Below are 23254 nucleotides of genomic sequence, written 5' to 3'. Positions count from 1 at the left end.
CCACCTGCATGTCCTCTCTCACCACATCCATAAACCTCCTCTTAGGCCTTCCTCTTTCCCTCTTACCTGGCAGCTCTATCCTTAATATCCTTCTCCAAATATACTCATCATCTCTCCTCTGTATATGTCCAAACCAATTCAATCTCATCTCTCTAGATTTGCCGACCCTCTAAGGTACTCATTTCTAATCCTGTCCATCCTCGTCACAAGCAGTGCAAATTTTAGCATCTTTAACTCTGCCACCTCCAGCTCTGTCTCCTGCTTTCTGGTCAGTGCCACCATCTCCAACCCATATAACATAGCTGGTCTCACTGCCATCCTGTAGACCTTCCTTTCACCCTTGCTGATGCCAGTCTGTCACAAAATTATTCCTGACACTCTTCTCCACCATTCCATCCTCCCTGCACTCTCTTTTCACCTCTCTTCCACAGTCCCCATTACTCTGTACTGTTGATCCCTAGTATTTAAACTCATCCACCTTCGTCAACTCTACTCCCCGAATCCTCACAATTCCACTGACCTTCCTCTCATTCACACACGTTTTCTGTCTTGTTCCTACTGACCTTTATTCCTCTCCTCTCTAGAGCATATCTCCACCTCTCCAGGGTCTCCTCAACCTGCACCCTACTATCGCTACAGATCACAATGACACGTGGTGGAGTGGTGGCTCGGAGGCTCTGTACTAGCAATCGGAAGGTTGCCGGTTTGAATCCCGTAAATGCCAATAGGGACTCTGCTCTGTTGGGCCCTTGAGCAAGGCCCTTAACCTGCAATTGCTGAGTGCTTTGAGTAGTGTGAAAAGTGCTATATAAATGCAAAGAATTATTATCATAGACCACGGGGACTCCTGTCTAATCTCGTCTGTCAACCTGTCCATCACCATTGCAAATAAGAAAGGGCTCAGTGCCAATCCCTGGTGTAATTCCACCTTGAATGCATTCGTCACTCCTACCACAGACCTTACCAATGTCACACTTCCTTCGTACATATCCTGTACAACTCTTTTGTACTTCTCTGCCACTCCTGACTTCCTCATACAACGTCACAGCTCCTCTCGAGGCACCCTGTCATATGCTTTCTCCAGATCCACAAAGACGTAATGCAACTCCTTCTGGCATTTTCCATACTTCTCCATCAACATCCTCAGAGCAAACATCGCATCTGTGGTGCTCTTTCTTGGCATGAAACCATACTGCTGCTCACTAATCATCACCTCACTTCTTAATCTAGCCTTCACTACTCTTTCCCATAACTTCATGCTGTGGCTCATTGATTTTATCCCCATGTAGTTACTAAAGAAGAATAAACACTTGCAAATAACATTAGAACAATAGACCAATCTAGGCAAGAACAGGCCATTCAGACCAACAAAGCTTGATGGTCCCATCCACTTAATTCTTCTAAAATAACATGAAAGCATTAATCAAGTGTTTCATTTTTCTCTGGAGTGTGGCCTGCTGAGATAATTTCACTTTGGAACAGGCAGAGGTGGCTTAAGTGAGACATAGTTCTCTTGATTTTGCATAGTTTAGTATAAGACCTGAGAGTTCTTCATATGTACATGTAATTTTACCAGAACATCAATATTCTATATTTATATAATATGCCCCACTGCACAGACTTTATTGATCCTTTAGTTTAGGTGTCAGGAATGTAGATACGTTTCCAGAGGCTTATAGAATAAAATCCTGTCGATGGCTCATTATGATGCCCTGTGTTCCAGTCTGCCCTCTTCCTATGTGATCAGTTATCCCTTGATGGGAATTAAAAGTGTTGTGGGATGATGCTACTTGAGAAAAACGTTCGAAGGAGGTGAGGAGACTTAAAAGAAGTAGAATTTTGGGTAAGATGGAAAAGTTGATGAACAAATAATTTTGAAGATGTGAAAAGAGGCATCCCCTTGAAAACCATCCATTGACCTGTAAACATGTGCAGTGAGCAAGACAGGAGGCGGGATTACAATGGAATGTCCCTGAAAGTGACCAGCATGCATTCATTATGTAATGCTGCCCTGATATAACTGCACACCACAAAATGTAATTTATTAATCTACCTTAATTTGTCACTAGACTTCAGTTTTTGTTAGGAGTATCACACCTCATAACCATGAACAAGAAAAAAAGAGACAGTAAAGAAGAATCACAGGTTTTGATGATTTAAAATAAACTTGCCTGTACAGTAGGTACCATTTCCCTGAAATCCGGCAGCACAGTTACAGTAAGATGTACCATTACGGGTGAAACGACAACTGCAATTAAGAAAGGTTAAGGATTATTATTGGTCATTTCTGAAATGGGGCAGTGCAGCTGAACAGCCAGACTGATCTAATGGTGGACACTAACTGGATACTCTGAATTGGCCCTGTAGTTTGGTGTACTGTTCAGGGCTTTTTCCTACCTTGCATTTGATGTTGTTGGGGTGGCCCCCAGCAAGAACAACCTTGAACTAGATTTAAAACAGTTATGTAATGGTTGGATGGCATCACACACTTGTGATTGGGAAACAACTTAAGGACTGATTTGACTGTAATTCTACCCCTGACCAAGGGTTGGCACTGTTGCCTTCTCATTCTTCATCTTCAGATTCGATGGTCGACAGCGAGCCAAGTCATGACATTACTTCCGGTTTCTGGATGCCCGAACTGGCACCTTCATCTCCACCAACTCCACCACCATCTGCAGGTAATGCATTACTAAACTTGTGTCAGGAAAAATGTTTTCCGTAAACTAACGTTAATCGTGTTGTTATTTTTTCATTAATTATTTGAGATTTGTCTACGGGTGCCCCATATCTTTATGCTCTCTTTGTCTTTTAATGAATTATTGAATATGTAAAGCAAATGTATGTTTTAGAAGATTCATGTGCCAATCTACAGTATTATTCACTGTGCGTCCAAATATCTTTTGAACGGAGTAAAGAACATTGAATATGATCTCTGTCATAAAAGTTTTCTGCCAAACGATACCTTTCATAACATAAAATTCCTCCTTTTTTTAACATCTTAATAAAGTCATAATTATAAGGTAACAACGCAATGAAAGAGTAGCCTACATCCATCCCACCATTATTGAATCTGCATACTCTAGTTCAAGGCTGTAAGGGGCTGGAGCCTGTTCTAGTAGAATTAGGTATAAGGCAGGAAGATGAGTACACAACCAAAGTCATTTATACGAGGAATATATAAAGTTATAAATTCACATAAAACACACATTTTGTCAGGTAAGAGGAAAATCCATGCGGACGCAGGGAGAACATGCAAATTCCACACAGACACTGAGTGGACAAAAACAATCCAACTCAAACAACAATACATCAGCCTCCTAAAGTACTTACTGTTGCAGCATTCAGAAAGGCCATTAATTTCCTGAATTTTAGTCTCATGACGCTAATAGAAAAATGTTCCCTGTAGTGATGCTGTTAAAGTCTGATATACCAACAGTCAAAGAAGAGTGAACATGGCACATCTCATCCTTAATGTAAATCTTTATTTACTTAGGTTTGTTGGCATTTTGCGCTTGATGTTGATTGTTGCTCATTAATGACAGCACACCATTGCTATGAAAGTGACATCATCAAAGGGCAATTTTGGATCTGAGAATATTTCAACACTGTGACCTTACAGAAATGTTCTTCAGAATTACCCATCCAGACTATTTAGGAAAATAATTTGAAATTAACTTTCTGGTTATTGACTTTTTAATTTAAAATCTTCATTCACCTTCTGATTTACCCTTTATGTAAAAAATAGTTGTGTATGACATACACCTATCTGAATATGAGAAATTAAAAATGGACATTTCTGAAATCTTAAAGCTAGAATGACCATTTTAATGATTATGGATCTTCTATTCCATGTCCTGTAGGTGTTACAGACACCATAGCAATAACAATGTTTATATGAACTCGTGCATACTTAGCACTTGTGTGGCAGGTATTATTGCATGAATCTTCAGTAATCTCTGCAAGGAAACAAAATGTGAATAAGAACAATAAGATTTTTATAATAAAAATATACTGTAGCATATACACTACATACAGCAGAAATAAGACTGCTATGGCCTCCTGACCAAGGTGTACTCACTGATGTCGCAGGCAACACCTCTCCATCCTACATCGCATTCACAGGAGCCATCACCACTTGGGCCTTCCTTGCACATTCCATGGACACAGGAGCAATCTGGGAAGGTCAGCCCCACAAAAGAGAAATGACTAGCATTAGGTAAAGTAATAATGAGAGCCTAATTTGTGGTTTTCCCTGTAATACTAAAAATCTTACAAAGAAATTGTACAAATTCAGGACAATCATTTACTCTACGGTGGACAAACAAATACGCTTTTAGCTTTAAAGAATAAATCCATATCAATCGATTTTCTGTTAAGTATTATCTGATATTTTTAAAATATTTATCCAAAGGAGGAAAAATCTATAGGCATCTGTCCAGTTTAAAGCACACTCTGATTCTATAAAACTGGTTTTGATTTTTCACAATGGGGCAAAGCTATATACTTTATATTTATATTTTAAACACATACACATCCAACTGAAGGTGCTCTGAAGAACAGGACGGGACAAACTACTGCAAAAAGAACAGACAGACCGTGCAATAATGTAATCTCAGAATCAATGGAGATCATTGAAGGAGCATGTTAGAAGTTCAAAAATCCAGCAGACTGTAACTTGAGCAATCAGAAGGATCTTTTTGGACCCCATTGGTACATTTCGAACAGACATCTACCCAGGAGTTTTTTCCTGCCACTTCAAATGCTAGTTGGTGCTCAGGAGAACCTGGGGCCACCAGAGGTTGCTTTAGATGTATGATATCAGGGGTTCCACAGCCCCTTTAAGCAGTGCTTGGGCTTAACCTAGAAGAGTTCTCAGGCTTGGGCTAAAATGTTATCCCTTGCACACAAGTCTAATGACACATAAAAACTGATTAAAGAGTTGCTCTTAAGGGAAGAAACAATGGCTCTGTCTGAGGAGAAGATCAAGAAAGAAATCTAATAGAAGAACTTTAAATACAATAAATTTCTCACTTTATATTGAGTTGGAGTCAGGACGCAACAATAACCAAAATCCTTTATAGAAAAAGCCATTTCTAGCTATGGAGCGCAATAGAGACACTAGAACCATTCCTAGTATTAAGTAATAGCAGTCCTTGGGTTTAATGTCTCAGATTCTTTTCTCCATATTCTTATTTATTTTGCCTGTCATCTACTCATTGTGATGGCTAAAGCATGCTGGGCAATTATATTATATTACCTTATATTGGCATGCTTATGTTCAGCACATTTATTGTTTCTGCATGATGAAGATGTCAATCTTCTTCAGTTCTTCTTGTCCAAGTCTGTTTGATTTACATTTTGGCATAAATCATTTCACTTCATACTACTTAACAACATCATTCCTACTTTCTCTCTTGAGGTGTTTGTTTTCACTCCTTCCATCTTATTCAACCAATTTACTGAGGTTGAATGTGGAAATTAGTTTAAACCCCCAACATGAGTAGAAATGTAAGTGGCTAGGATTCTACAGCCAGGAAAAGAAAAATGCTTCACCTTGATCACAGTGGACTCCATATTTCCCATCCACACAGGTCTCACAAGCCGTCCCATTGAAACCTTTCTCACACTGGCATATCCCAGTGCCATTCTGGCCATCCTGACAGATGCCATTCCCGAAACAGGGCTTTCCCGTGGATCCAGGACAAGGTTCACACTGGGATCCGAAGAAGCCTCCACAACAGGTTTTAATCTGAGAAATAAAAAGAGAAAACAAATAAAAAATAGTGTGCTTTGGCCCGATTGGAGAGTTAGTGTTACGTTTAGTTTATAAAAGACAAGTCAGTTGAATCTATATATTCCAACTGGAATAAACTGTTTAATGCAGAAAGATGACGAGGTTGAGAAATCAACATTAAGATTCTGTTTCAGATACTTTGGTTCACTGAACAAAAAATACATTTACCGAAGGGTCTTGTGCATTATTTTTAGTTTCAGAATAGCTGTGTTTATTGCTAAATGAAAGTAGTACTAGGGTGTTGTACCGTGTTAGCCATTATGTATGTAGAGAAAAGCCAAGCAAAATGGCACCTTTTATCGCCTAACTAAAAAGATTACAATATGCAAGCTTTGGAGGCAACTCAGGCCCCTTCTTCAGGCAAGATGTAATCACTTGCTAAATGAATAAAAAAACTTTTGAAGAGATAACAAACTATTCAGTTAAACACAAGCTATCAAGCCCTAATTATTTAATTTATCATTCAAAAGTATCATTAAGTCAGAATATTTAAAAGCCTTCAAAGTATGACCATCTTCCACACTGTTTGCTTAAATATCCATTGCTTCTTTTATTCTCTATGTCTAGAGACACATTTTAATGCTAAATTTACCTTTAACCAGCTTCAACCTGTACCCCCATTGGGAGTTAGTGATGGTAGCCAGTGTAGCTTATTTACTTTAAATGATTTAATTATTTATCCATTAATTTTTGTTGTTCAGATTGTACTAACTTGGCAGGAAAAGAGGATAACGCATTTCTGAGTAAACTGGGAAAAGCAGGGAAAAGGCAAAACAAAAGAAAATAAAAATAAACCGTAGTGACCAAAACCCAGATGAGAAGCAAAGTTGAAGTCAAAAAAGAATAGGCATTGAGTTGAAAACCTGGCATGACTAGAAGATTCAATACACAATAAATCAAAAAGAACAAGAATGACCTGCAGATCAGATAAAGTCCATGATCAGGGCTGACCTTTTATGCCTGTTGCTGATTAAGCCAAGGTCACGACCTCAGAGACTCCACCCCAGACATGAGGGTTGTAACCATGACAACAGTACACAATACAGCTCCTCTTAAAGGCAAAGCATCAATTTCCAGACTAAATCATGACACATATTTGTTTAATGTCACTGCAGAGGATGTTGGGATTGTACCTGCTACGAGGCTGATGTGCAGGCAGGTGTTCTGCAGGGCTTTCTAACATGAATGCTCGATGTAGCACCAGTCTAAGCTCAAAAGTGTCAAACTACGCAATGTTTTCATTTAAATGGCAAGCATTGTCTGTGTGACGCTCTTGTCAGGCATGCGTGCACTGTACTAAACATACTGTAGGGTGAGCTGCAAAATGTGCATATTGAAGTAATGGCTGTTGCTGGAAAGTGAAGACATCACAAAGAGACAAACAAATACAGTTTCCTGTTAAGAATTGATGAAGGGTTTCATGCAATACCCTGTTAAGAAAATCAGTGTGGCATAATCATGTAGCATTATTCTGTTTTGGGTGCAATATGGCACCATTCTTATTAGGGCATATATGTACAGTATAGTAAACTATTATTCTTTGGGCACAGACTGTGTAGAGCATTAATCTCATTTGGGCAATGTGGCAATATCTGGCATCACTCATCCACCAGTTGTGGTGAAGACAAGAGACAGAAGGCATTAGTGATCCAGAAATAGAGTTCAAAGAATTTGTTTAAGTTTTCATTTCTGTAAACATTTGCTTATTTGGTTGACTTGAAACATTTGAGAAATATAATTGGTTAAATTTTTTTTTGTTTGGTGCTCAGGCAGGTGAAGTGACTTGCTCATTGTCAGACAGTGTCAGTAGTGGGATTTGAACTGTCGTGGAAGAAACTTTCCTCTATCTTCAAAGAAGGCACTCACGGAGACCAGGTGAGAATGTAGGTGACGCAATCCCCCTGGGCCTTTTCCTTACCTTTTCCTTCAGTTTTCTTTTTTCCTAAGATTCTCCACTAAAGAATGAATTTGCCTAAAACAGTATGATCAAGCTGATTCTCCCCTGCATTATACATTGTTTTGCTTTGGAATATCTCTCTATTATAAAAAAAAAAATCTTGGGAAGAGAGACAAGACATGACTTTCTCAGAGACACTTTCACATCCCGCAAGACTTTGTGCCAAGAGAATTAACCACACCCGGGGCCAGAAAAAAAAAGACAAAGAGTAGATGACAAAGTAGAATGTCATGAAGAATTCAAAAACATTGGCATGATACACATGCAGAGCAGATTAGAGAAAATGGAAATACAAAAATTCGAAAGTTTCAAAAAAATGATAGTAAAGATCGTATTAGTGCGAACAAATGGAAAATACAGTGCAGAGAGATTGAATACAATACACCCCCAAAATTCACGGGGGTTATGTTCTTATAGCACCCGCGAATTGTGAAAAAACATGAATTTTGGATGTGGTTAAAAAAATGCCTATTTTCATAGTTTAAACCCTGAATATGCCCCAAAACACTTTAATTTCAAACTCAGCTTAATACATTACCTAGAAATAAACAATGTAAAGGTAAACCTGTATACTGTACTGCTGTCTCCCGCAGTGCTAAAATGTAAAATACCGATGTTACCGCTATATGTACTGTAATTCATGCAAGCACGTTTTCATTGCCAGAAGCCTTAGACGGTGCAGCTCATTTCCACAGTATCTTGGGGCTTTAACCCTTAAACTGCCACATACTTCAGGGTTAATGCATCCCTGGATGCCAAATAATTTTTTGCTGCACTTCTTAAGTAAATGTCACAATTAACATTTTTCATGCAAAGAGCATAACAATTACTGTAACACTGATCATTTTACACACTGCTAATGAACTGTAAAAACTATTTAAAAAAATACTGGAACAATATGTACAAATTGCAACTGACACCATAGACAAAACTCAGTAAATTACTGAGCCAACTGCACTTGAACTGGCTGCACTCAAACACACAGAGGTAAGCGCTGATGACTGCAGGCTAGTCTTAGTGCAACGGCTCAATCCTAGGGGCATTGCTGCAGGGTGTCATGCTTGGGTCACAGAATTGCACAGAAACACAGGAGATTGTAGAGACAGGAACTTTATTCAAACAATTCAAACAAACATGTCTCTTTCAGAAGTAAAAGGAGCTCAGTATCCATTTAATTTTCGATTAAAGAATAGACAAACATTATAGGGGCGCACAACTCCCAACAGGAACAGAGAATGTTTGGGGGAGGAGAGAGAAACAAAGCAATCCGCCAAAAAGGACACATGCTGTTTAGGCTTTTAAGCCAGCGTAGCGTTGTGCAAGAAGCCACAATCGAGAAGACAGTGATTTATTTATTTTTATGGTGGACATTCCAAGGACTCATCCAGCCTTAGTCCGACCTGCGTGCACTCACAAACAGAGACAAAGCAAAGCAAACCAGTAATCAAACAGCAAATAAAGAATGTAATGAAAACAAATGAAATAAGATAACAACGATACCACCTCTGTTACCCTTACAGTGCTTACACATTAAATACAACAAAGCACAAACAAAACACACACAGTAAATCATGAACAAGTTCATGAAAAACAGCAACGGATGAAAGGTAATGATGAAAATAGATAGTCCAGAGATCTGCACGTTGAATGGGAATGTACAGATAGTCCTACTGGTAGTTCCTGAAATGGTGAAGACGGGTGGATGGGTTCAGGAGCGCTCCTTTCTTTGCAGGATGGCCATGAATCCACTTACAGTCCTCATGTACACAGGCAAAAGGCAGACAATTAAGATGCACGAAACGATCCAGGACAAAACGAATACGTACAGGCCGGCAGACAGGAACTTGAAACACAAATTACAAAATTACTTTTTTTTTTGCTTTTGGTCACCAGACCCCTTTTTAAAAGCTGCGCTGACATCCTTTGACCCCAACAACCCCAGCACCCTCAGCAGAAGACCAATCAAAGCCACTGCAGAGACTGCTGGGAGTTGCAGTTTCAAATTCTATTGGCTACTTTCACCATCCCAAGTCGCAGTTTTCTATATAGTTGCTTCCTGTTCTCTCTACAGTACAGTATTGCCACAAAAAAAGCCATAAAAATTGCAGAGGATATTTGCGATTTCCACTAACAATTATTAGTTAGGTTCTAAGGAAAAAGCTGCGAATGACTGAGGCCGTGAACTCTGAACCGCGACTTCGCGGGGGTCTACTGTGTATTGTTCAGATTTAAGCTTTAAGTCAGAGACTTGTATATCGTCTAATTCGTGTTGCCATCAGGGAAAAGTAGTGTTTGTTCCCATTGAAGAGGCCAATCCACGGGAATTAAAAGTTTTGTTGTTTGGTGAAAGTGAAATCCACATACATGAGCAGCAGAGATGCGAAGTTGCTGGCGCGTAGCACAGACCGGGGGGAGGGCAAGCAAAGCGAGCAGGGGGTGAAGCACCCTAGTATTTTATATTACCAACTGCTAAGTCTTAATAAGTCAAATATCTGTGCCCCTTTTTTTTACTTTGATGAATAACAGCTTGCTAGGAAAGAGAAGAGGTGAAATCAGATATAATGTGTAATGTAGACCAATGTTTTCAGACCAAAAGAAAGTTATGTCAAGGAGTATTAATTATATCTTCATCCATACTCCAACAAAAGCACTAAAAATGTACTCACTATGACTGTGTTGCGACAGACTGGTTTACAACCAAAATAGAGGAATCTTCTTCCCAAGACGTACCGGCTGAATGTACAAGGTACTTTTTTTCCGGCCTGTTTAGACAAAAATTTGGAATTAGGCAACAAAATTCAGACCAAAATACTTGGAATTATTTTCTGAAACAACAACGTGACCTGAATATACTTCTAGCATATCATATTATTAGGTCTTCATCTATCTCTTAATCCTGTAATCCCTTATTACATACCAAAATAGCCATTGACAAAGTAACCCTTCTAGTGTTGAAGAACACCTCAAATATGTATAAATGCAAACCGTGTTGCTATATATATTTCAAATGGTAATTTAACACCGGTGATTTTGGTGTGCAGCTTTGTTGTTTTTGTAATTTCTTTAATTGGGTTAAATTTGAAAGGTTGTGCAGCTGTCTACGGTACAGATCTGTTAAACCAGATCCAGCAACATTCTTTCTGCTTAAGGGTGAATCACGTACTCAAGGACATCAATTGAAATAAGTTCATTTAAACTGAATCCAGGAAGCACTTCTTTATGCAAAGATTTGTGGGACTCTGGAATAACTACCAAGACATGGAGTCGAAGCAGAAACCTTGATAACCTAAATAGGAATCTGGATGAGATATTCGGACAGCTTAGCTATTAGCTAAAAAAAAAAACCAAACAGACTTGAAGGACTGAATGGTCTCCTCTCATTTGTAAAATTTCTAATGTTCATATGTAAGAAGTTAGCTGCATAAGAATAAAGGGGATTGACTCAGCTTTTGCTGGGTGCATTGCAGCTTTGTTATGTTTTGCATCTTTCTTATTAATTTTTAGTATTATACTCATTTTGTAAACAGTTGCATAAGTATAAGATTGTTGCCAACTATTTAAGTTAGCAACTAAAATAATTTAGCAAAAATCCAGAAGAACTGGCGATCACAGAGATTAGACTGGCAGCACTCAGAGTGGGCAGAAAATCCTATAAACACAAGCCTTGCTGTTGTAACATAGCACTTGTCTTATAGAATATAATATCGTTGAACATACGGAATCTAAATCAAGGTCATGAGTGCTGGAGTCTTCCCTGACAGCAGCAGGCTTAAGGCAGGAGCCAAACATAAGAAGGCCCAGTCACACAAAGTCAATTTTTAGAATCAGCCATGAACACCACCAGCGTATATCTGAAATGTGAATGAAAAATTTTGTAGTACCTGGATGAAAACACTCTGACACAGGGTATAGAATAATAAATGTCAAGTAAAAGACTAGTTTGAATTTGTATTCACAGTTTAAAACACTTTCAGCTATTCTGAGTCAGATTACACACTAGAACATTAGTTATGAAAATGACATTGTACAGTTGAAACTTTGTAAATGCTTACTTGTCCTTAATGGATAAATAATTTGTTATCTACAGCACGTTAAAGTAACATTTAGAGAAATTTCAAAATTTATTTCAGATAATATTCAAATGCAATTTACATTTCTAGATATCTGAAACTCATTTTCGGATTTCTTAATCATGTTCATGTACATTTTAGGATATTGATAATCGAATATTTCATGTACACTTTAAGATATCTCAAAAAAACTGCCCCTTTCATCCAAGATATCTTAAAATAGATTTTAAGATATCTCCAATTGACTTTGCATGCATTTTATCTAAGAAGTGATTGGAAGCAATTGTAAAATATCTTAAAAAAAGTTTGCGTCTCTTTAAAGTTGTCTTATAAAAGTTTGAGATAAGATTCATGAAATAATATTATACATATCGTGAAATACATTTTAAGATATGAAAATAATTTGAGATATCTAAAAAGGTATTTTACATATCTGGAACATGAGTTAATAGTAAGATATCTGAATTTTTTTTTAGACACCTACATTTTACAAAACATTTTAATACCCTTGATCAAATTTCCCAATATTTTAAAATAACATCCAGACCATTTTGAGATATCTGAAATGCAATTTTATCAAATATATTTCCATTTACCTTGAAACATCTCGTAATGCACTGCAGATATCTGAAAATGGACAGGAAGCTATCTAAAAACAACCTTCTGCTTATTTAGAGGCATCACAAATTAATTTCAGATTATGTTAAAATAGACAATAAATCCAATTGAAAAATAGGCAATTTTACAGAAACTTATTATGAAATATCTTCAGTTTCATTTCTGACATCTCAATGACTAAGACTCATTTTAAGATATTTTTAAATGTAGTTGGGATATCTAAAAATGTACAGAAACTTCTTTCAAGACATCTTGAACTGTTCTAATGTTCTAGCCTGCTTAATCTGGACTAGGGCAATTGAGCCAATCCCAGCTAGCACAGGGCACAAGGTAGGAAGAGACTCTGGACAGGGTACCAGTCCATTGCAGGGCAAACACACCCACACCCCAATTTAGTGTTACCAATTCACCTGACCTGCATGTCAATGGACTGTAGGAGGAAACTCATGCAGATATGGGGCGAACATGCAAACTCCATGCAGGGAGGACCCGGGAAGCAAACTATGGTCTCCTTAGTGTGAGCAAACAGTGACAACCCTGCACCATCAAGCCACCCACATCTTGAAGGACCTTTGAGATATGTCAACATTTATTTTTAGATGCTATTAAATGCATTTTAAAGCAAGAGGGAAAGGGAAGGTCTACAGGACGGTAGTGAGACTAGCTATGTTATATCGGATGGAGAGGGTGGCAGTGACCAGAAAGCAGGAGACACAGCTGGAGGTGGCAGAGTTAAAAATGCTAAGATTTGCACTGGCTGTGACGAGGATGGACAGGATTAGAAATGAGTACATTAGAGGGTCAACTCAAGTTGGACAGTTGGGAGACAAAGTCAGAGAGGCAAGATTGTGTTGGTTTGGACATGTGCAGAGGAGAGATGCTAAGTATACTGGGAGAAGGATGCTAAGGATAGAGCTGCCAGGCAAGAGAAAAAGAGGAAGGCCTAAGAGAAGGTTTCTGGATGTGGTGAGACAGGACATGCAGGTGATGGGTGTGATAGAGCAAGATGTAGCGGACGGGAAGATATGGAAGAAGATGATCTGCTGTGGCGACCCCTAATGGGAGCAGCCGAAAGAAGAAGACGAAAGATTAAATGCTTTTTAAGGTGACTCTGACTGTTAATTTAGTTTGATGTAGTTACTGACCATTAAATTAATGATAATGCACCTCCTAAAGATACTAGATTAATTTTCAGAATAATCTGACATTCCGTCATTGATTGCATATGAGGCATGCTGCGAGCGTCGCCTTCAAAGACAGCAAGAATAAAAACAGGCAGGAGGCAAGAAAGTTGCCTTGAACATAATGACAGAGTGTGAGAAGCAGGCTTTGCGGGAATACACTTGATGGAAGGAGCGCAGGTTAACACACATATAGATACAGAGGAAAGGTGCTGAAGGTACACGTAGAGAAAGAGCTAGACAAGTAATAGATTAATTTTTGCCATTAAAATGTACCTTGGCTAGTACTATCTAAAATTCAAAAACATATTCATTTTTTCTGCATGCATGTATATTTTTGTTTATGTCTACTTACCACAGGTGCGGTCCCAAAGGGGCAACTAGCCAGGGAGTGGCAGAATGCACATTTTGCCTTTCAAAGTATAAAAATAGTAAAAAAAAATTAAATTCTGTGCAGAGTTACAGCAGATATTATACAATTCTCAGTCTAAACTGTTTCCCTGGAAAAAGTAAACTGAACACAAAAAAAAAAGCATGAAAAGAATTTAGAGTGTAAAAATTAAACAGTTCACACAGTTCTATTATTAGTTAACATAAGAATGAATCTTAAAGAACTGCTTAACCACTCATTTTGGCAGAAAGCCCCTTTAGCCAAAGGAGAAAGCCTACAGCAATAGAGGCCATCACACCTTGACCCAGTTATCTAAGGGACTTCAGCTGCTGCAAAGGCAAAGAAGAAGCTGGAAGACAAACCAAACGAAATACAAAGACAAAGAAGTGAAGTATTCCTTTACCTGTATTACAAGAAAAAAAGCAGCAAAGCAACTTTGGATATTACTGTAATGCCTTATCTGGAAAGGCTAGGCAGAAATCAACATTTAGGATAATAAAATCAGAAATGAAGAACATTTTTAGGGACAAACCAAGAGAGGAACACCGAAAATAAGATGAGGACAGAATACTAAATAAAAAAAAAGAGAACTGAGCATCAAAATAAAACCCAAAATCGAAGTCGGATTTTGCAAAGGCAAATGAGTCCTTTCACTAGCTGTTCATTTCTTTCCCAACTATGTTTGTTTATGTGTTTGTTTTTTATGAAATGTATCAAAGCTTAGACATTGAAAGCAGCGTACAGCCGTAGTAAATAGCAACTGTGTGACAATCTCAGTTGTGCTCCCAACAATCATGCGACTTGCAACAGGTATTGCTGTTAGCACCAACATGGCTGAAGCCAGGTAGGCATAGAATGCTGCTGTCAGCAACAAAATCAGAGAACAAAATAGCATTGTGATGATAACAATATTAAATAAAAGAACAACTAAAAAGAAAACCAGATACATACAAGTTCTCAAAATATGAATCAGCAGGCATCAAACAAAAAGCAAACAATTATAACAACTAACATCTAATTTACTCCCTAACCCTGTTTAATCCAAGTTCAGCTTTTAGAAGTTAGGGCAGGAATATTTCCCAGAAGCACTGGGGACAGAAAAAAAAACAGCACAGGACACACTCACATCTTGACTGTTTAGAGTCACCAAACAATCTAACATGCATGTGTTTATGATAAGAGTGCCTAACTCCCACTTGGAGTGTGCCAAATGGTATTTAAAGGACTCTGAGAGCATGTGGAAAAAGATTCTCTGTTCTGTATTGAGACAAAGATTGAACTTTTTGGGTGGAGATCCATGCACTGTAAGGCAGTGGCATAGCCAGAGTTCGTACTGCTCGGGACAGGGTGGTGCTTCAATTTGCCACCCTCCAACATATCCAAATATATTAACTTATTTAAACAGAAAATTAAAATGACATATAGAGAAAAATTAAGATACATTTTGCATTGATTTATTCATATATATATAGAGAGAAACAGCAATAATTTGTCACATATAATTATGTATAAGCATCAACTAGACAAGAATATAGTATAGACGCACTGATAAGCCGTGTTCTAATTATTAGTTTAATATAATTACGCTGCGAAAACCAGAACCAGTGTAGTGTACAAGTGATAGCATGTGATAGGTAGGGATGTTCTCTGCACAGAGTAAGAACGAATTTGGATTGATAACGAAACGAAATTATAAATTGTAAATTAATTGTATATCTTATCTAGAAATTATTATCGGTGTAATGTTTATGTTTATTTTTGTTAAAGCCTCATAAAGTTCAACTGCTGTGTCTGATGCCATCACAGAAGGACAGTCTGAAAATTATTTTTGAAGCATTTGTGGATAAAAATCAGAGAATTTAATTTTTTCGTTCATGAGTGATATTTTTCCGAACCCTGCTGCTTACACACGAATTGTACGGAGCCTTTTGGCCAATAATGCCGCCCCCAAAAAGGTGCCACCTGAGGTAGACCATCCTCCTCCGCCCGCCCCTAGCTATGCCACTCCTGTAAAGCCTTATTTTTTTTCATTTTATGTTAGATTAAAAATTTCAGTGGCTCAATGCTCAGTTTTCTTTTATTTAGTCTGCCTGTCTCTTTTAAAGACATCTTAGTGGCTAATTTTTAGCCTTCTGAAAAAAAGTATTTTTTGGGGGTTTGCATAGCTGATATCGATGGGCAACTCGCAGATGATTTGTTCTTTTTTTGAACGGCACTTTTCAGTAAATCATATGAATTGATTCAGTGGAGCTAAACAAGAGTGCTAAAACACATGCAAGTGTCTTTCACTTCACTGATGCTTGTAGATGTCAGAAGCAAATGCACAAGAATCCCCTGAATCAGGAGTCTCGACTCGCTTCATTTATGATTCTTTTGAGTTCAAAGTAGATCAATATTGGCGAACGAAAACTCTGTTACTGATGTTTCTCTCATTCATCATACAAGTACAACGTACCAACACATTTATATTAGCATGTATTAATAGTTTTGTTTTGTACAATTCGTTATTGGAATTGTTTCAAACTGAATATATAAAAAATTTTAAAAATTACATATTTTTTCCCTTAATACATTCAACTAATTAGTCACACAAAACTGAATTGTATAAAAATATTATTCTAACTTCTAACCATTATTTGCTTTCAATTTTCAAATTTGTTTATGGCTTATTGACTGTTCTGGCCATGTATCATTATTTGATTCTTTTGAGTTCAAACTGAATTATTACAAAGAGACGAGGCACATGATTCTCATTCATTTGATGCGTGAACAAATTATTTCCCAAGAACCAGTTGTATGATTCCCGATCATTTGATTGGTGAGCAAATCAATAAACATGAACGAGTCACAACATTTGCTTTCACTCTTTGATTCTATAACGTAACATCTTATTTTAATTATGCGTCGTAAATGTGCTGTCGTGCTTTGTGTACTGAAATGACAATATATCTGAATTATCATCATGTAAAATATTGCATTATACATACATATACATATTTACAAATGTATGAATTATAAAATTACATATTTGTGATGCGATTAATGGGGGACCACCCCTCCTCTCCAGACTTCACACAATGAAAAATTAATCAATTCAAAAGACTGAGGTTAGTTTGAAAGAATCGATTCAGTAAATGGGATCAAAATGCCCAACTAATAGCTGAATTATAGCACTAACTAAAAAACAAAAAAGGTGTGATGCCTACCCAGGACGAATTTAACAAGAGCTAGAGTTCAAGTTGGCATTGCACTGACTTCTGACTTCAAGTCATACAGCCTGTCACATTTGATGGTTGCCACTGCTAGATCTCGTTGCCTCAAGAATGTCAAACTGCACAACTAGGAATCGTAGGGGATGACGAATTACAGGACTTCCTCATGACTTCTCAGCACACTGTTTCAAATTTCCTGCTGTGCCATGTGAACATGGGAAGGTTGACACATAATACCAGCCAATCTTTGGGGAAAACAACTTGCTATTGAATTGAGCATGAGTAGGAATTTAGTCAGGATGACTTTTTATAGCATTAAGAAAAAAAAATTATTCAAATTTTAAGGTTTCAGCACCTCAGCGGGGGAAGAGATGTTTTTGTCACATCTGTTCTTCTGCACGTCCAGTACATTCATCAATCCATGAATCACTCCGTTCCTGACCAACTGATTTGTAAAGTTAACTTGAGCTGTATTCACAAATAGCTAAGGACATAGAGACAGAGAGAAAGAAACAACATTTTATTTCAAAAGAACGACATACAGAATCTCCAAGATGGATGGTAAAACAGTCTATAAAACCAAAGTGGTCTATGCTAGGGGAGGACGGCACTGTAAAATAAATACATTTAGTTTAGTTCAATAGCTTCTTTTTAATATTTCCATACTTCATTGAAAAGTAAACATTTACTTTTTTTTTATCCCCATTTGAATAACCTGCTTATTCTATTATTTGTCAAAGGGGGCTCCATCTTATCTCCATAGTGTGAAAGGCAAGAAATATTCTAAGTTGGTTCATCATTACATAGCAAGCCACACTCATTTGATAAAAGTTTTACAATGAACGGTTGTTACTTTACATACCTCATTTATTTTTCAATTTCTTATTGGAATATTTATTTTTTGTTGTTTCTTAATCTTAACTTCCTGCACGATAGCAGGTTTTACTGATGAGTTGTGTACTAATACAAAATGCATAGGAAGCAAAAGAAAAAAAAATATACACATTGTTACCTGAGAGTTTTGGAGAAAAAAGCCAACTTGATATGAAAACCCCAGCATGGTCCCTTCATGCATGCCATCGTGTAAATCCTGCTCCAATAACTTTTGTGAGAGGACAATGTGGTATCGTATTTGGCTCTCTTCCTGTTCAAAAGAGTACACAAAAATCAAATTTTATGTATATGGACTGAGAAAATCTGAAGCACTAAATTAATTTAGTTTTTTGTGTTATAACATAAGACAAAGTAATTTAAAACACATAGTAATAACTGTATAAATATTACAATAACGTGCACTATAAAGCATAATGTAATATACACCCCCAGAGATATGCAAGTTGGTTTAACTGAGGATTACAAATTAGCCCCCAAAAGTGTAAGTGTGGCAAGGTGTGTATGTGTGCACTATGAGAGCCTGGGCCTGTGCTGCCAAGATAGGCTTTGTGACCTGAAATAGGTTTAGTGGGTTGAGAAGGTTATATTACATTTCACACTGCAAACACACAGACACACACTCATGTGTATAGAAATAGATAATAAAAAATAAATACATTTCTGATCCAACTTTTATCAATGCAGTCTTTGCAGGACATAGGATATATGACATTCATATCTTATAGTACATGTCATGAGGCAGGGCCCATTATCGAAGAGGCTGTTCTTAGAGTCCATTAAGGCATGATTACCTTCAAACTTATAACTATTCATACTGGGCTAATTAAAGTATGCGGTATGTTTGGGATGTGGGAGAAAAGCCTCATGGACATGGACAGAACCACTACTCAATTCTCAATTAATGCAATGCAAAGTGTTAAATTCAGAACTTTTGCAAGTCACAAGATGCAGTTTAAAGTTGTTAACCTTTATGTATATTATGGCAAGCACTGGAATGAAGGAAGCAACATATAAAAGGACATTTATTTAATTCTCCTGCTACATCACTCCCTGCTGTCGAGGGACTGTTACAGCCACAAGAGCCTCAACCAAAAATGACAAGCCTGTTGATCTCCTTGCACCTGTTTTATTCCCCCCAATCTCACTTGGTATCCTGGTGCTTTCACATGAAAACCTCTCAGCCAATCATCCTCATTATCCATACACTTTGCACTCAGTGGTCTCTTTTATTCACCTGCTGATGTCATCCCTGGACACTGAATTGAAGTGTCTGTGCTGTGGAAACTCCTCTGTGCTTTTTCTAAGTGGCAGGTTATTATACTTGACAAAATGTTATAACAGAACTGTTTGCAGAAAAGTGATATCACTTTTATAAAGTGCAATTTTCAAAGAATTCAACGGTGAAAAAATGTTAATGTGTCTTTCAGTGTCGGAAATTATTACCAAAAACAGGAATGCATATCATTAGTTAAAAATGCTTGATTACTTTTCCTGTTTGCAAAAAATGCTCCATAATTATAACAACAGTAAGTCTTCCCTGAATGACTCTTGATCATATCAGTATTAAAGAACATAAGGACTTGACTACAGTGGTGCTTGAAAGTTTGTGAACCCTTTACAATTTTCTATATTTCTGCATAAATATGACCTAAAACATGTGTTGTGATGAGCAGACTTTGATAGATCCCTGTTCTTTAAATAACACAGGGTGCCCACTCACCTGATTGTCATCCCATTGATTGAAAAGAGCTGACTCGAATTTCACCTTCAAACTAACTGCTAATCCTAGAGGTTCACATACTTTTGCCACTCACAAATATGTAATATTCGATCATTTTCCTCAATAAATAAATAACCAAGTATAATATTTTTCTCATTTGTTTAACTGGTTTCTCTTTATCTACTTTTAGGACTTGAGTGAAAATCTGATGATTTTTTAGGTCATATTTATGCAGAAATATAGAAAATTCTAAAGGGTTCACACACTTTCAAGCACAACTGTAAGTGATGTTAACTCTGGATATTGCTTACTTACTTAGGTGATCCATTACTCAGCATTAGGGCACAAATCTCATAGGCCCATTTGGAGCACTGGGTTCCCAGAGGAGGCCATCCAATATGGATAACCAAGAGATTACAATGCTAACAGCAGGCATTGGACAGAGAAATGTTTTCACTGTTCCCAGAAGAGGTTTATTGCATGCGGATGGTCTCTTGAGGTTGAGGGACAACCATTCCACTACTCTCTGTTTCCATCTGTTGTTTATGTGGAACCCCATATGACTTTGGTGTCTGTGCATGAACTTCCTAGCATAGATGATGGGGTCCACCAGACATTTTCCTGAGGTCAATATCAGCAAGTGGAAGTTTAATGGGGGTTAGACATTCAAAGTGGTGGAAACTATTTAAGCATGGCTGTTTCTGGGTTGATATACATGAAGGATGACAAGAGTTTTTCTAGTTCGCATTCAGATATTGAAGTTACCCACAATGAACCTGAAGGTGACCTTAGATGATTTATTGGCAGTAAAGGAATCCTCATAGAATCCTTCCCTCATATCTAAGAGGGCATTGGAGCATGGACAATAAGGACCTCTTTACCTTTCAGCATTATGAGAGTGAGCACGGTGTGTCAAGGAGAGAAAACCTTGATGTCATGGACAAATGCGGCAACTTTCTTGATGAGGACAAAGCTAACTGCTACGATGGTCTTCTCAGTATTTCAACTGCCCAGAATTGTGTTCTCACTAGACGTCAGGTGTATGTCCATGATTTTCTTTGTCTACTGGAGGTAGACAATGTCATACTTGTTGAATGAGTTTGTCCATAGATAGGTGGAGTCAGTTTGCCTTGAAGAAAGAGTGTCGGACAAGCACCATTTCAAATGCTTTCATCATAGTCAGTCATTTAATGACAGCCCGATCTCCAGAGATTTCTTATACCTTTTCCAGGTCAGACGTACCAGGTGAGTACCAAAAGTGACTGGCTAAAGTCAATCAGTCATTTTCCAACCCGCTATATCCTAACACAGGGGTCTGTTGGAGCCAATTCCAGCCAACACAGGGCGCAAGGAAGGAACAAATCCCGGGCAGGGTGCCAGCCCACCACAGGGCACACACACACAAGACAATTTAGGATTGCCAATGCATCAAACCTGCATGTCTTTGGACTGTGAGAGGAAACTGGAGCACCCGGAGGAAACCCACACAGACACGGGAAGAACATGCAAACTCCACACAGGGAGGACCCAGGAAGCAAACCCAGGTCTCCTTACTGTGAGGCAGCAGCGCTACCACTGCGGCACCGTTCCGCCTGACTGGCTGAAGTCCTGCTAGAATATTTACATTAGTCAGCCTTGCTGGGTAAAATGAGAGATGTTGTGCACCTTCTCAACTTGGTTGAACCTTTTGGGGATATGCAACACATCTTACATTACAGCACAATGCCCACTTCAACCCATTTTCAATCTAACTGTTAAACAGACATGACAAATATTAAATAAAGCACTTTGTGTTACATACCAGAGATGTAGTCCCTTTCTGCTTCAGGTAAAGTTCAATAGCACTGTTGCTTGGAACAAACAAGGTGTAGCCATCTGATCCCTCAATGTCTTTCATAAGGCTGTATTGCTGTATAAAATACATTTTTTCTTAGTATATACTGTTTAAATGGTCATAGGTTCTTGTAGCCCTGTTACATTTAGTGTAGAGTTTTCAGCAAGATGTGAAAACAGCAAATAAAAAAATAAAAAGTTTTGTACATTGACAGCAAATAAGAAATAAAAAAAAATCTCTTTCTAGGGAATACTTCAGAATGAGTTTGCTAATTTTAAGCATTTGTTTTGTCAATGATGTCCAAAGGCAGCAAACAGAAATTAAAATGTCATCTCTTTGTGTATAACCAGTACATGATTTGTCCTTGTCACCATTATGCTGCAAATAGTGTAGATACATGATGGGAGCTCCTTTCATAAGACATGAACTGCATGGCAGCAAGTGGGAAGGCAACATATTTCAAAAGGTGATAGCACTCAAATACCAATTTGAAAGGGATGCCTTCAATTAATTAATAAATTTAGTGATCATTTTAACCCACTTCAACCTTTTACCTGTATGGCATAACCACAGACCTCAATACATAAAATAAACAATAATATTTTAAAAGTTTCAAGGAATTAACCTGTTTCCCTGAGCGGTTTAGCAACATCATCACCCAGCAAGTGGGCATTCAAGGTGCAAATCTATGCAGAATTGGTTGTGGGGTGACTTTTAAATAATAGTGTTCTTCAGGTGAACCCAAGTTTTTACTTTAAATTTAGTTTTTCAACAAGAATACAGGAAGAAATGTGAAAAGTTGTTCAAGTGTAAGTTCTGTATTTTTAAAATCAATGCTATTTTTACATAAATGTGGTATATTTCCATTTGTCGTGAGAAATTATGTTCTAAAGTTAAGCATTTTCTAGAAATTAAAAAAAAAATAACTTGCCCTCACTGGCACTTTATAATGGAGCCATCTGGGACCGGGGGCACCTCCGGTATACCCTAACCCTAAGAAGTTCTTATTTAATGATATTTGGCAAAGATTTTTAATTTATATATTTTCTAACCTTTACACACCTTCTTGTTTGTAAAATGCCTTTTGTCCTAATAAAAGAAATTGTGGAACTTTCCAGGAAAGGTTAACTTGTTCAAATTAATCATAAAAATGTTTCCCAGCTGTCATGGATTTGTGTACATTAAAAGGATGGAAATTCTGGTTTTGTATTTTGATATAAATCAGGGGTACCCATTTTTGATCCTGGATTGCTGCAGTGGCTGCAGATTTTCATTCTAACCATTTTCTTAATTAGTGATCGTGTTTTGCTACTAATTAACTTCATTTAATTGATTTTCTATTTAAGACTCAGACCCTTTAAACCAGAGGCGAGCAGTGTTGGCCCTGGAGAGCTGCAGGTTTTTTCCCCAAACCAATTGCTCAGTGAGAACTCATTTGTTGCTGATGAAGCACTAACTGCTCAAGTGCCATTTTTTTGCATTTGCTGTTGGGATTTTGAACCCTTAATTGTCATATTAGCCCTAAATACCTGCATTTGTTATTGTTAATTGCTCCTTATTAGTAATGAGATGTAAATGAG

At 37.6% G+C, this 23254-nt stretch overlaps 1 protein-coding gene across 2 annotated transcripts in view; it reads right to left on the bottom strand.

Annotated features, from left to right (window-relative positions):
• The window catches only part of stab2 (stabilin 2), a 247856-nt gene that overhangs the window by 95620 nt on the left and 128982 nt on the right, over positions 1 to 23254 (bottom strand). For both annotated transcript variants that reach the window (XM_039761804.1, XM_039761805.1), the window contains exons 33-41: positions 21642 to 21749; positions 18239 to 18370; positions 17582 to 17710; positions 13979 to 14035; positions 10421 to 10516; positions 5557 to 5752; positions 4082 to 4177; positions 3914 to 3959; positions 2172 to 2248 (exon numbers count right to left, since the gene is read on the bottom strand). In XM_039761804.1, coding sequence (XP_039617738.1) covers positions 2172 to 2248; positions 3914 to 3959; positions 4082 to 4177; positions 5557 to 5752; positions 10421 to 10516; positions 13979 to 14035; positions 17582 to 17710; positions 18239 to 18370; positions 21642 to 21749 — 937 coding nt within the window. The remainder of the gene's footprint in view (positions 1 to 2171; positions 2249 to 3913; positions 3960 to 4081; positions 4178 to 5556; positions 5753 to 10420; positions 10517 to 13978; positions 14036 to 17581; positions 17711 to 18238; positions 18371 to 21641; positions 21750 to 23254) is intronic.

The sequence above is a fragment of the Polypterus senegalus genome, chromosome 8, assembly GCF_016835505.1.
Source record: "Polypterus senegalus isolate Bchr_013 chromosome 8, ASM1683550v1, whole genome shotgun sequence".
NCBI classification, from domain to species: domain Eukaryota; kingdom Metazoa; phylum Chordata; class Cladistia; order Polypteriformes; family Polypteridae; genus Polypterus; species Polypterus senegalus.
This window is presented reverse-complemented; position numbering and strand designations above follow the sequence as displayed.